The 15716-nt window shown below is 43.0% G+C and overlaps 1 protein-coding gene across 1 annotated transcript in view; it reads left to right on the top strand.

The window, feature by feature from the left end:
* The first annotated feature begins 3433 nt into the window (after positions 1 to 3433).
* The window catches only part of LOC116967041 (kinesin-like protein KIF18A), a 59252-nt gene continuing 46969 nt past the window's right edge, over positions 3434 to 15716 (top strand). Inside the window, exons 1-6 of the mRNA XM_033013491.1 lie at positions 3434 to 3597; positions 6670 to 7040; positions 10743 to 10900; positions 12804 to 12908; positions 14231 to 14341; positions 15382 to 15579. Coding sequence (XP_032869382.1) covers positions 6725 to 7040; positions 10743 to 10900; positions 12804 to 12908; positions 14231 to 14341; positions 15382 to 15579 — 888 coding nt within the window. The 5' untranslated portion in view covers positions 3434 to 3597; positions 6670 to 6724. The remainder of the gene's footprint in view (positions 3598 to 6669; positions 7041 to 10742; positions 10901 to 12803; positions 12909 to 14230; positions 14342 to 15381; positions 15580 to 15716) is intronic.

Below are 15716 nucleotides of genomic sequence, written 5' to 3'. Positions count from 1 at the left end.
GCGGGAGCGCGCCGCTGTCCACTCGCCGTGGGGGCGCGCGTCGAGGTTCTTCTCCGGCCATCGCCCACGGACACTGCGGACGCCGCCTGGACAGCGCCGCCTTTTATAGATACCGCCATGTCCCGCCCCCCTCGCTGACCATTGGTCCGCGCTCCAGCCACGGCGTTCGGCCATGGGGTGGACAGACCATCCGATTGGCGGAGACCGCTGTCCGTCAAACCCGACAAACTTCAGCGCCAAATTTCAGCGCGTGAAGGACAGCTCGAGCCAAGCGATTGTCCGCTCGCTCCGGCCACGAGCCCCGCGTGACCCCCCCCCACACACACACACACACTGGCGCCAAGCCGGACACTGAGGGGAATGAGGGAGATGAGGGACACTTGAGGAATATTTTAATAACCATTGGTCACTTGAAGGACACTGAGGGTCAGTTGGTCACTGAGGGACTTCCACACTGAGGGTCATTGAGGGATCACTGGACACTGACCGATGTTGAGGGACACTTGAGCGGATGAGGGACATTGAGTGGATGAGGGACCATTGAGGGGATGAGGGACATTGAGGGGATGAGGGACATTGAGGGGATGAGGGGACATTGAGGGGATGAAGGACATTGAGGGGATGAGGGACATTGAGGGGATGAGGGACATTGAGGGGATGAGGGGACATTGAGGGGATGAGGGACATTGAGGGGATGAGGGACATTGAGGGGATGAGGGACATTGAGGGGATGAGGGACATTGAGGGGATGAGGGGACATTGAGGGGATGAGGGACATTGAGGGGATGAGGGACATTGAGGGGATGAGGGACATTGAGGGGATGAGGGACATTGAGGGGATGAGGGGACATTGAGGGGATGAGGGACATTGAGGGGATGAGGGGACATTGAGGGGATGAAGGACATTGAGGGGATGAGGGACATTGAGGGGATGAGGGACATTGAGGGGATGAGGGGACATTGAGGGGATGAGGGGACATTGAGGGGATGAGGGACATTGAGGGGATGAGGGGACATTGAGGGGATGAGGGACATTGAGGGGATGAGGGACCGCTGCTTATTGAGTGTCTGGTGGATGCTGAGGGAATGAGGACACTGAGGGAATGAGGCACGCTGAGGCGATGAGGGGCACCGAGGAACTGCAGGACAGACGATGCTGAGGGATTTAGGGACATTGGGGGGGTGGGGCCAACTCCCGAGGGTGACCCCTCGCACAAGGGAAGGTCCACTCTCCCAGGAGGCAACATGAGTTCAGGGGAAAAGGGAGATGTTGGTACTACTGCGTATAACACTAGCAATATTGTTTTATCCCCAAAGAACCGCAGATGCCAGTTTACAAAACAAGACACAAAGTACTGGAGTAACACAACCGGTCAATCTACAACAAAAGTGCAGAGTGAGAAGGGGTTGTAGCTCCGTCTGATGGTGCAGATTTCTGTACCTTTCGCCTCACAGCAGCAGCAGGGAGAAGAAGGAATGACCAGTCTGTTTGTAAAATTTGGTATGAAGGCCAACATGCCATTCACTTTCTTCACCTACTGTACCTGCATGCTTACTTTCAGTGACTGTTGAACAAGAACACCCAGATCTTGTTGTACTTCCCCTTTTCCTAACTTGACACCATTCAGATAATAATCTGCCTTCCTGTTCTTGCCACCAAAGTGGATAACCTCACATTTATCCACATTAAACTGCACCTGCCCACTCACCCAACCTGTCCAAGTCACCCTGCATTCTCATTGCATTGAGGATGCAGAGTGACTTGGACATTCCAGTAAATACAAGCCAAGTCGATCCATTCTTTCATCATATGTCAGCCCCGCCATCCCAGGAATTAACCTGTTGAACCTACGCTGCACTTCCTCAATAGCAAGAATGTCCTACCTCAAATTCGGAGACCAAAACTGCGCACAATACCACATACACACAGCAAAATATCCTTCCTTTCATACAGGTGCTGTATTTATCAACCAAGTTAGGTGTACAGATTACAAATACTAGAGGACATAGCTTTCAGGTGAGAGGGGGCAAAGTTTAAACGAGATGTGCGGGGCAACTTTCTTTACAGAGTGGTGGTGGTGGAGGCAGATACGATAGTGGTGCTTAAGAGGCTTTTAGACGGCCACATGGATATGCAGGGAATTGAGGGATATAGGTTGTGCTCAGGTAGATAAGAGTTGGTCTTGGCATTATGTTCGACACATTATGGGTGTTGGCGGTGGGTGTTGGTGGTGGTGTGGGCAGTGGATGTGGGCGGTAGTGATGAGCCAGCCCCATCCCTACTTCACCCATCATGTGCCGTCACCACACCCGTCCTTAAAGCAAGAATGTAAGAAATTGTGTATCTCTTTGGGCCAAGATCAAACTTTTCAGAGAAGTGGAAGTTGCAAGATGGTGCTGGAACCTGGCAGCTCTCTGTGTGCTGCTCCAGAAGAGGATCCATTGTACTCATGTGTGGTATTATTTGAATGGACCAAGAACTTGCCCTCTCATCTCATAGTTGATGCAACATAATCCTCCCACTGTTAAAATAAATCACGCACCTGAGAACTGGAGTGTAAGCCAGATCTACTTCCAAGTCAATTTTACTTCCTCTTTCTTGGGCTGCCAAAGAAAGGGGAAGTAAAATTAGCAATTGCATTTGGAAATGAGATATAAACCCAGCCTGGTCAAAAGGGCGACAATGGTGCAGCAGGTAGAGCTGCTGTCTCACAATGCTGGAGATCCAGATTCAATCCTGACCTCAGTCGCTGTCTGTGCGGAGTTTGCACGTCCACCCTGTGACCGTGTGGGTGTTCTGGTTTCCTCCCACATCCCAAAGGCATGCGGATCAGTGGATTAATTGGCCACTGTGGGATGGGTGGTCGGCACAGACTCGGTGGGCCGAAGGGCCTGTTGCTGTGCCTAATTACTCTAACTATGCCTGCATCTCTTGGTATCCAACCTGTTGCTCTGCCTGTTTTAATTACCTACACTGTGAATCTCGTAAACATCCAAAATGTATTCTATAACTAATAATGGTTATAGAACAATATTATCTGTTCATGCTAATTCTATAAATGAAGTGAGCAACAGAAAGATAAGCAAATGCCCACATTTGTTGAATAATCATCCAATTATTTTAGTTTGCCAATTTCAAAGGAGTCTGTGCATTGATTTCCAGCACACCAGTAATCACCACAGTTTATTAAATATTACATTATATCTGAGATGTTTCAGTATTAATGAGGGTTAAAAATGCAAGCACCATCTGGAACATTTTCATCAGGGTCTGAAATTAAACCAAGCCGTATCTAATTTGTCAAACAGATGAGCAACCTACTGTGCATTGATGTCCTGGTGGGACGCTTCCCCTTCCCGCCCTCCCTTACACGCACGCGCAGCCCCCGGTGCCGGGTCCGTGACTGGTTCATGCGCATCCCCCGGAGCCGGGTCCGTGACTGGCGCATGCGCCGTTGTTGTGGCTGTCGACCTAAGGCGCATGTGCGGTGCGAGCCCGCGGAAATTTAAACCGATTTCAGAGAGAAAATTGGGAGAAAATAATATAGAAAACTATCTCTGCGGCCGGGCTAGAAACAGTAGTCGGGTCGGCGCTCGGTAGGTATTGAGGGAAGGGGAGTCTGCCTGCCTGCCTGCTAGCGGGGAGGCCACGGGCGGTCGGAGCCTGTGCGTTAGGCCGCAGGACGGTCGGTTGCCTTCCGTTTCGGCCGAAGGCCGGAGCCCGCGGCCCGTTCACCGCCCCCTCTGCCCAGGGTCCTCCACCCCGACCCCCTCTGCCCAGGGTCCTCCACCCCGACCCCCTCCACACGCCCCGACCCCTCAGCCCCGACCCCCCACCCCCACCTCGTCCCGGGCCCTCAGCTTCCCCTCCTCGCCCTGGCTCCAATAATCCTGAAACACGGACTCTAACGCCGCCATTCGGCTGGGAACATTAAACTGGGAAAACTAAGTAAATGCGGGAAGGAAGGAATTGCAGATGCAGGTTTACACTGAAGATAGACACAAAAATGTGTATCTCAGGATTAACTCAGAGGGACAGGGAGCATCTGTGGATAATTCATTCCACCCTGAACCCTGGACGTAGTTACTTTATCACCATTTTGGCAGAACTGGGCATCCGTAAGTTTACTTCTCCTGGTTAGCCTAAAAGTACTGTTTCAGAGTTTTTTTTAAAAAGAATCGTAAAGTGCCCCAAAGCGATTCACCAGAGAGTTGTCAACACAATATATGACACTGAGCCACATTCTGATACGGGCTTTGCATAATTTTAATTTGAGTTTTTTTTTGAAGGTTTTTCTCAAATAGAGAATTTGGATTGCAGCCTGCAGAAAGGCAGCTATTGAAATTAAATTATTCATAATATCCTGAAAAATATCCATTGATCTGACCTCCACAGCCTTTTTGGCAAAGTATTCCACAGATTCAGCGCCCTCTGACTAAAGACATTCCTCCTCATCTTTTTCCTAAATTAATACCCTTTGATTCTGAGGCTATTAGCCCTAGTCCTAGGCTCTCCCACTGATGGAAAGATCCTCTCCACATCCACTCTATCCAAGCTTTTCACTATTCGGTAAATTGCAATGAGGTGTCCCCCATTCCCCCACCCTTCTAAACGCCAGCAAGTACAGGCCCGATGCCGTCAAATTGTTAACCCACTCATTCCTGAGATCTTCTGAGTTCTGAGATTTAAAAATTTTAAAAATGTGATTAAGAATTAAGCTTAATTTCTAAAATAAAATTAGGCACATAGTTGATCAACTCTAGATTTTACTTGGTTGTGCAATATTGGCAGTAATGTTTATGAACTTTAACCTATCATAAAGAATCTAATTTGTGTTTTCCTAATTTGTGTTTTCCATCGTGAGTACTGAACAATCTGCTCTCTACCAATCTGTTATTTCATAAGATCTATTTTCCACTTCATCCCTCTCTTGAGTGCTGTCTGCAGCTGAACCAGATTGTTTGTAATCTCCTTGAACTTGGTGTTTGATTCTATATCCTACTAATTGCTATAACTTCAATGCGTCCACCTCATCTCCACCTAAGCTTGACGCATCTGTTACTCTCTTCTCGGGCATTCTGACCTCTGAATGACTATTCCAGCGATCTCCTGGGCATCCCACTGGCTCGGTAAACCTTGTGAAACTAGAAAGCATGAGCTCATAAGCACATACTCATAAATGCCATCCAAAATCTCTATGCTCATTTCCTAAATCATACACCCCCAATTCACTTGTTAATGATTGAACCAAAAATGTTTCCAGTTTAAAATTCTCATCACTGCTTTTAAATTCCTCCATTACCTCATTCCCTCTCTCAGTAATTTCCTTCAGCTTTGCAACCCAATTATCTACTCCAATTTTGGCATTTTGCATATCCCTGATATTTATTACCTCATCATTGTCTCCTTTCCCCAAAGTCTTAGCTTCTGAAATTCCTTCTGAAACCTCGGCAATGCTCCTCATTTTAGGACGGTCATCTTGGGTCTAATCAAGCTGCTTGCTTAGAAACATGCATATGTAAGAAGCATGTGGCCTTGCCTTGTAAAAATCCTAGGGATGCTTAACTATGGTATTGCTGTTTTATAAATGCACAATGGACAATAGGTGCAGGAGTAGGCCATTCGGCCCTTCGAGTCAGCACCGCCATTCAATGTGATCATGGCTGATCATCCCCAATCAGTACCTCGTTCCTGCCTTCTCACCATATCCCCTGACTCTGCTATTTTTAAGAGCCCCATCTAGCTCTCTCTTGAAAGCATCTAGAGAACCTGCCTCCACCACCCTCTGAGGCAGAGAATTCCACAGACTCACCACTCTGTGAGAAAATGTGTTTCCTCGTCTCCGTTCTAAATGGCTTACCCCTTATTCTTAAACTGTGGCCCCTGGTTCTGGACTCCCCCAAATTTTGTATAAGAATTATTTATTCTTTTTGACAAATTGTGCATTCTGCAGACAGAGGTAAAAGAGGTAGAAGGGTTGCTTTACAAATCAACGAGACTGTCACGGCGGTACTCAGAGGTCATATCAGAGGGTTTGTCCACTGAGGCAATTTGGGTTGAGATCAAAAATAATAAGGTTGCCATCGCTGTAATGGGATTATACTATAGGCAGTGCGAGATCGGGGAACGTGTATGCTCCCCGATTATGGATAGATGTAAAGGAAGAGAGTTTTAATGGCTGACTATAACTTCCTCAATATTGACTGGGACTAGCTCAGTGCAAAAGGCTTAAATGGGGCAGATGCTGACAGGAGGATTGCTCCCGATGTTGGGGAAGTCCAGGACAAGGGGTCACAGCTTAAGGATAAGGGGGAAATCCTTTAAAACCGAGATGAGAAGAACTTTTTTCACACAGAGAGTGGTGAATCTCTGGAACTCCCTGCCACAGAGAGTAGTCGAGGCCAGTTCATTGGCTATATTTAAGAGGGAGTTAGATGTGGCCCTTGTGGCTAAGGGGATCAGAGGGTATGGAGAGAAGGCAGGTACGGGATACTGAGTGGATGATCAGCCATGATCATATTGAATGGCGGTGCAGGCTCGAAGGGCCGAATGGCCTACTCCTGCACCTAATTTCTATGTTTCTATGACCCTAAGCAGATCAAATCCAGTCCAGTACATTTATTGTCTAAAATATATTCCAGTTTCTTATTTGATTATATTTGCTTCAGCTGCAGGTACAAGAGGAAACGGGTCCAGAAGAGCCATAACCTGTGAATGTGAATCATGCCACAGGAGGAAGAAGGCAATGTGACTGTAGTTGTCCGGATCAGACCTCAGAATCATCGAGAATTGGAAACTGAAAGCCATGCTGTTACACAAATGGTGGATGAAAATGTCCTGGTCTTTGACCCAAAGGAAGAAATTAATGACATGTTTTCAGGAGCTAAGTTCAGAGATAGGGGCATAACATGTCGGAAAAGGAAAGACCTGAAATTCGTGTTTGACAGAGTTTTTAATGAAAATTCTACCCAACAAGAATTGTTTGAGTTCACAACTAAACAAATTTTGGAAGGAGTTTTGAATGGATACAATTGCTCAGGTAAGCGTTAAAGCAGCAGGTATTGGTTGAAAGCGGTACCCGGACGTGGCGTAGAAGGACGAGAAGTCGAAGCCATATAGCCGAATGGAAACAAAGCCGAAATGCCAAATAACCAAAAGCATATGAAGCCGAAACACCAACGAACCGAAAGGACAAATCACGGACATGACGTCAGCGGGGGGGGGCGGGACTTGTCAGCGATTGTTCCAGACCCCCGCGTCCATCACATCACTGGCCGGTGGAGACGGGAGGGTGGGGGTCATTTTCCCACACAAGCCATTATTTGACTTTTCGGCAGAGCTGCATTCGGTTAGCTGGCTTGTAGGCGACGCAGCCTTTCAGTTAGGTGGCGTTTTGGCAGAGCGGCCATTCGGTGAGTTTGCTTTTAGCCGACGCAACTTTTCGGCGTCCCGCCCTTTCGGTTCGTTGGCGTTTCGACTTTGTTTCCATTTGGCTATTTGACTTTGACTTCTTTGCTTCGGCTTCTCGTCCTTCGACGCCACGTCCGCACACGGTTGAAAGCATTGAACCAATGTAGTTCCAATGTTGCAATAAAGCTGTATTTGTACTGAGTGAAGTTAGCCAGCTGAAGCCCATTTATACAACTACAGATACTTTTTTGATGTGAACAATTTGTAACGGTGTTTCTGCACTGTATATATTTCTTACTGTACTCTAAGCATCTTTATTATTTGACAACATTATGTGTTGTAAGAGAGGCCAAATGTGATAGTTTTTTCATTTTAATTCCAAGGATAATGGGCTCTTCTACACAACTTTCAGAGTTTTTGTTGATCCTTAAATGTGCATGCTTTGTAATATATAGTATAATGCTCCATGGTCTAGAATAAGTTAAAGAAGATAGACACAAAAAGCTGGAGTAACTCAACGGGACAGGCAGCATCTCCAGAGATGCTACCTGTCCCACTGAGTTACTCCATCTTTTTGTGTCTATCTTCGGTTTAAACCGGCATCTGCAGTTCCTTCCTACACACCAGAATAAGTTAAATTCTTTGTGGTTATTTACAGAAGTCTTGCAATTGACCTGTTAGTGTGTCTGGGCCATTTCCCTCGGGGTTGGAAAATCTTTGGAAATCAGACTAAAATACTGAGGCACTAAGTGAATACAGCTGAGTAAACCATTGCCATATTGAGTGGTGCTTAGATTGCTTCATGCACTACCTGAATAATAGTATAACCACTGGTACTTTTATTAATGACACTTAAGGAACACCTATTATCGTCTTCACCTGCTGCATTTCACCCTAACTACACAGTGTGTCATCCACCTTATGCCCCTCACAATTATATATACCACGACAAGGTCCCCCCTCAGCCTCCTACGTTTCTTGAGAATAAGTATTGATGAGAAATATTCATTTAACATCTCGCCCATCTGCTCTGTCTCCACACATGACGATAATGTCGATCCTATTCTCCCCCCAGTTATCCTTTTGCTCTTAATATACTTGTACAATCTCTTGGGATTCCCCTTTTCCTCTATCATCACCCAGAGATCCTCACCCTGCCAGCCTTGCCCTTCACTTTAACATGTTGTCATTGAATTCTCCCTATTTTACTTTAAATAAAATCCTGCTTGCACGAAGTCCTTTCATCTTCAAACATGTTTTCCCAATCAACCCTTTCCAGCATGGTTTTTGTCCTAGATTCCAGCATCTGTAGTCTCATTTCTCATATGATATGTTTTTGCATTTTGAATGGAGTTTCTGTCTCTTGGATTTTAAATTGGTATCCTCTCTGCCTTCCATCACTTCTCTAGAGCCATCCGGTCCGTTGTCTACCATCTCCCTTCTCAATCTCTCCCTCCCTTTCCCTCTTGGATCCATTTCATTCTGCTTTGCCAGTTTCTCTTGTTTCTGCCCTCTATCTCTCTGATTACTCCGAAATTGGCATTTGGAGGTGGATACATTCATTCAGCTGATGCGGGGAATTGTTGTTACTGAACTCGTATCCTATGTGGCTATTTTAATTTTTATCGTCATCTTCTCTAATCTCCTAAACGGCGACTTAAAGCCATGGCCCAACCTCTATTTCCTGTCGTTCCTCAATATGCCACATATCAATGGGAATCAGCATCGTCTTGGCGGGCTTGTTAAACAAAGATTTGTCATTTACTCCTCTCATTTGAGAAACTGCCCTTTTTAAGTCAATTAAATAGTCAAAATGCTTTGTGTTATGCATCAAAAATGTGAGGATAACATGGAGGCCTTTTGAAAATGTCAGGTACATTAGTCTTTAAAACTTAAACTCAGTTAGGTTAAAGTTGTTTCAGTTTAGTGATGAATTTTGTAATACAGTCTGTCAATGATCAGCAATATAAATATGTTTGCAATTAATCCTGGAATTTTGGACTGCAATCAAATGTTAACCCTTTCCACAGTCCTGCTTTATATTTACAGCCCTGAGGCAACATTATGATGGAAAAGATTACTGTCTGAAAGTAGTTTAAGCAGATAGCATGTCACTAGTGACATAAGTATTTTTGTGCTCCTGTGTTTTGATAGCTTCAGTCAAAGTAGCACAAAGTTTATTCCTTATTAATTCTAACTTTCCACCAGAGGGATACAATTTTAACCAAATGTTATAGACCAGCTATCCATTACTCACAATAAGCATAAATGTGGTGAAAGCTCAGAATGAAACAGATTTACAAGCCACAAATATCACTGTATCACTGGTGCAATTCTTCTCCATTGCTTGACGAATACTTCTCCAAAGTAGAATCTATAAGGGCTGTTGTTTCACTTGAGCAGATTGAAATGTGATGGAGTTCATTAATCTAAAGTAACCTGCAAGTTCATTGAGTGCAGCTTCAGGGAAAGCAGGTACAATTTGCACAGTGTATGCTTTCGCTGACCATACAATATTATCTTTGTTGAGTGTGCCTCTTACCATTTTCTATTGTATGACTGTATAGTGTTGCTCATTTGAACAGAGTATCATGTTGGATGAAGCCTTCTTCTGACCTTTAATGAATATTCAACTGAGACAGACAAGAGTAACTTCGAAAGAAACTCAGATTAGGCATGAATTTCTTCAGCTGTGCCTCAGCCAGTAGCTTTCTGGGTCTTCAGAAGATTCAAGCTTCATTCCAGAGCATAATTAAATGTCTACTTCAGTGGTGCACAAATATTTTTGAGAGGGCCAGATTTATGATTCAAACTACATCCAAGAGTCATTCAAGCAGGTTCTCTGAAGAGAATTAAAATTTAATGTCAATAACTTTTTCACAGAGGCATTTTTTAAGCATTTTCCATTTTTATTTCAGACTTTCAAGATTCTGCCTTTGGATTACTAAATTTTAGCAATGTTTACAGATACAGAGGCTGCAATTCTTGTTGCTGAAATCAGCCTAACTATTTCTGGTGCTAAAAAATAATTGCTGAAATATCTAGCAGATCTAATCAACATCAGTAGAATAACAAACAAGTTATCTTTTGGGGCCCATGATCTTGCATTAGATTCGGCGACAGAATGTAATTGGGACAACCAAACATGTCAAATTCATTTTGAAATTAATTTTGGAAGGTGAAAATATTTCTATTTCCACAAATACATTTGTAAACTAAAGAGGACCGACACTGGCGACAGCGTGTTCTGAAAACCTATGCTTGTTTCTATCTACATGCAACTGCTGTAATATCTTACATGAGAGTTTCAAATATATCTTTTATTTTTCAGTCTTTGCCTACGGTGCAACAGGATCTGGCAAGACCCACACGATGCTGGGCAGCGTGGATCAGCCTGGAGTGATGTACCTCACCATGCAGCAGCTCTACGAGAGAATCGAACAAATGAAAGATGAGAAAATTTGTGAAGTGGCTGTCTCGTATTTGGAGGCAAGTTAGAAACAAAATTTGAACTGTTCGTTTTAAATATAGTAATGTAGTATTTTTCAATCTTTAATATTTTATATTGTTTCAATTTTATTATTTAAATTACAAGCACACCAGCCAGTTTCTGTTCAGTTGTTAGCAGAACGAAGATACAAATTCAGCGGGGAGATTTTTTGCCTTTGCTGGATACCAGTGTAGCACAAATGCTATGGGATTGGGACTTGGCTGGATTTCTGTATCCAGATTGGAATGCCGAGCCTCTGCCCAGTTCTATGGGTGAAAGCAGGTAGACCTCTGGAGCTCTGCTGTCATTCCAGTAGAAGATTAGATTGTGTCATCAGCCTATCCCTTCTACACCATTATCATCTGAATATGATGAAATGTGATTCCTTCACACTTAATCCATGGTAACATTCAAACTGAGGCATCAACAATTCCAGCACACTCATTCTTGCTGTTGACTGTGATGCCAACTATTACCAAACATTTAAGCACAATGGAATTAAAAGATCATTTTCATTTGGGATTTTTTTTTAAAGGTAATTATCTGGAAATACTGAGCAGCAGTTATTTCTTGGATTTCCGAATAAATGACTGCAAATTACTCCAAGTATCCACAAGTATTTACAATCCCGTCTACAAAAGGAGCAAAATACTCTGATAACTGTTTTAGATTAATGTAACCATAGGAAGTTGACTTGTTGTGAGACCCCTGTGTGAGTGTAATGTGCTGTGATGCCTCCAGCTGCCCAGCCCAAAATGACAGTGACAGAAATGTTCTTGCAAGAAAATGTGCATCTTGACAAACTTGCAAAGAAAGTGTAAAGCAAAAAAAAAAAACAACTATAAATCTGATATAAAACTGAAAATGCTGAAATTACTCTGGTTTGGCAGAGTCTGTGGAAAGTGAAACAGGGTTAATGATTCGAGTCACTGACTTTATATCAGGAAAACAAAGAATTGAAACAAATTTAAGTTGTGGAGAAAAGGGGGGGTTTGGAGAAAAGAAAGGGCATATCTGTATTGGGGTGGACAGAGGTGAATGATACATAGTGATGATGTTTGCTGAGGAAGATTAATGAAACCATGTTAATCACATGAAATGGAAATAGAAGATGAACAGAAATAGAAAGAAGAAAGGGATGAGAAAAAACATGCGCTGCTGGAATTGTAAGCAGCACTGCAAGTACTAAAATTCTGGAAAGAAAAAGAGTTAATATTACACGATAATGACCATTCGGATGAGACAGTATTACAGTGTATGTTGATGTCAGTGTCTAACAGTAGAAAAGCTAGAATGGAAGTGGGACATAGAATTAAAGAGTCAGACAACTGAATAATCTGAATCACTCGCAGTCTGAATTAAGGTTTTCCATCTCTTGGCTTTCTACAATCTACCAAATGCAATGCCCGAAGTGGAAACAGTACAAGCAAATAACTGCTTCACCCAATGGATACAAAAATGGTTGTGAATACAAAAATAAACAAAATAACCCTAACCGTTTTGACTTAAATAACTCTATAAATAAAGTTATTATTATTATTATTAACACTAGGGAGTATTATTGGGTAAGTATGTGCTAAAAAAAATATTAATTAATTAATATAACAAATAAGGTTTTATTTTTAAATGTTTATTTTGAACGTTTCCACAGAGTGATCACTGCTCCTGTGCATTGCTGTGTATACTAACACCTGTGATGTGATTTAGCATCTGCTAAGGGCTTTGGCCAGGCTGTTACCCTTGCCTCATTAACATGAAATATTATCACAGTAATTTCTGGTTCTTTTTAAGCTATTTTATTTGTTTAAACATTTTGGAGAGCATGAGTTTTATTGCTAGTTTGTACTTTTTTCTTGATTCCTTAATGTTAATTATATATTTTTTCTCTCACTGTGCCGTCAGGTGTATAACGAACAGATCCAAGACCTGCTTGAACCCAAGGGCTCACTGGCTGTGAGAGAGGATCCACAGAAAGGAACAGTTGTTCAGAGGCTGAGCTTCCATCAGGTGGGTCACAGTCACTGTGCCATTCACAACTGCTCTGCTGCTGATTCACCACTGCTGTGCTGTTGGCTGCATTAGTGTAATTATTAACATCCTGCTCGACATCTGTTGATGGTGGATGTGATGACAATGAAATCTATTTATTGATTTTTAAATAATGACATTTTATTGCATCTTAAATCATCTCCAAGGTTATGCAGAACAGGATGAGTTTGAGATTGCGTTGGAATTTTTACTCATGGTGGTTACCCTTGTGTGGACAGACACCAGAACTGCGACTCCGTTTTATGGAGTTTCTCTGCCTTGTAAACTAATAGCAGAGCCTCGGTTGGATCACATCTTAAATAATTCTCATTTCCACATTATAGAGATATCGGAGGAAGTGCAAAAAGATTTACAGGATAGAGTGGAATTATCTCTATTGAAAACAGATTAAGGCCAAATTCTCAAAACAAAGTTGAAATAAACCCAAATAGAAGTCCTTAAGATTCTGAACATTTAATGGAGTAAATGTTTCCCTTGCAAGTGATCACAGAACCACTGGCCATAAATATTAACACTAATCACTAATAAATCCACTCAAGAATTCAGGCAAAACTTTTAAACTTGCAGTTATAAAGTGCAATTGCTGCCATGTGGAGTAGTTGAAGGACATTAGGGTCGCCCACTAATTCTCAATCTGGTATTAGGAGTGAAGCAAAAAAGGGAGTCATTAGAGGATAGACACAAAGCTGGAGTAACTCAGCGGGACAGGCAGCATCTCTGGAGAAAAGTAATGAGTGATGTTTTTGTTCGAGACCCTTCAGACTTGAGGAACTTGGTGGGTGAAGCAACATCTGTGGCGGGAAATAGAACAGTTGATAATTTGGGTCTGGTCCCTATATCAGACCCCATCATGAAACATCATCTATCCAGTCCCACAACAGACGCTGCCAGACCCGCTGAGTTCCTCCAACAGTTCTATTTTTCTCCAATTCCAACAGTGCACTCTTCTTTGAGAAGTGAAGGATGTCTGACAATATCTTTCAATGTCTTATTTATATGTGATATATGCTGCAATGTTATATAAACATTTGGGAAGGGAGGTGGCACGGAGATGGATCTATCACAATAGATTATTCCATAATCATTTTAAGGGCCATAAGACAACTTTGTGGCCCTTAAAAAATATCTATGATCAATTCTCGTCACCCCACCAAGCAATAGCACTAAAGATCTGCTCTGATTACTGGTAGGTCATGACATAAACCCTTTCTAAAAATGACGGAAGCTTAATTTGCTGAGTCTAAAAGTTGACTTTTTGTTTTTTTTTTCCTATCCTTCAGCCCAAGACTGCCAAAGAACTGTTGGAGATGTTGGCAAGTGGAAACCAGAACAGGACCCAGCATCCCACTGACGCCAACGCCGCATCCTCGCGATCCCATGCTGTCTTTCAGGTTAAAACCACTGAGACCAAACTCAGGACTAACAACTTTGTAATTAATATTTGAAAGTTGCATGCCATCCATGGCACCTATTTTGAAGGAGTGTACAATTATCAAGGTGTCGCACATAACCGAACAGAATGACGAAAGCTTGCTGCCCAATGCACTCAACAGTGTGGGAGGAACTAAGTCTAAGTAAAGTACACGTGCAACTAAATGGGGAACGTGATCACCTCATGGTTTGCTTCAGCAAATCTCATGAATTCAATTACCGTCGTCGTGTCGTGCAGCACAGAAACTGGTCTCTCAGCCTAACTCCTTCATGCCAGTCAAGATGCCCCGTCTAAGCTAGTCCCATTTCCCCGTGTTTGGCCTATAAACCTCTAAATCTTTTCCATCCACTTGTCTGTCCAATTGTCTCAAATATTGTTATTGTACTTGCCTCAACTACTTCTTCAGGCAGCAAATTCTGTAACCCTCTGTGTGGAAAAATCTGCCCCCTCAGTTACCTTTCCCCTCTCACCTTAAAACCACGTGCACTAGTTCTTGATTCCCTTCCTCTGGGTAAAGATGTGCTTTCGCCCTATCTATTCCCCTTGTTATTTTATGCACCTCTATAATATCACCACTCAGCCTCCAGCACTCCAAGGAATAGTCCTAGCCTACCCAACCTCTTCCTATAGGTGGATTTACTGCACAGCATGCTTGTTCTAAAGGTAAAGTTAAATGTTTACTAAATTTTGGAGAAGATAGTAAATTCTACTCTGCCTGATTTTGCATGTTGAGCAGTAAACTCGCATGGGAAAACAAAGGGTATGCGAATAGTACGTGTGAAGTATTGGTAGCCAAGAAAATTACATTATTATTGAATATTGCAGTGACCTAAAAAAACAAATGCCAAGCGTTAATTTGGAACTGCGTAGTTTTATTATTGTGGAGAAGCCGGTCTAAGACTGAATTGTGTTTATTACACAGGGAGCAAGAACTGTGACTTTGGCATTTAGTCAAGTTTTGTTATCATATGTAATTGATACATTTTCTTGTTATAAAAGGTCTATGTCAAACAACAAGACCGCATAGCCAGCATCAGCAAGAATCTGCGGGTGGCAAAGATGTGCCTAATTGACTTGGCTGGATCAGAGCGAGTCACTTCTACCAAGGCCCAAGGAGCACGCTTCAGAGAGGGAGCAAACATAAATCGCTCACTGCTTGCATTGGGAAACGTGATTAACGCACTGGCAGATGGCAAGGTGAAACCGTTTAAGCAGGAAAAGCACAGTATTTTATAAATCAAAACTCACTACAAATGAAGTGACATTGAAACACATGTTGCCATCTCTCTGCAACCGTGGTAAAGTGTGGTTGGCCAAATATTATTTTCTTTGAA

This window comes from Amblyraja radiata, chromosome 38, assembly GCF_010909765.2.
Source record: "Amblyraja radiata isolate CabotCenter1 chromosome 38, sAmbRad1.1.pri, whole genome shotgun sequence".
In the NCBI taxonomy this organism is placed as follows: domain Eukaryota; kingdom Metazoa; phylum Chordata; class Chondrichthyes; order Rajiformes; family Rajidae; genus Amblyraja; species Amblyraja radiata.
The sequence above is the reverse complement of the archived record's forward strand: the minus strand, read 5'-3'. Positions and strand labels throughout refer to the sequence as shown.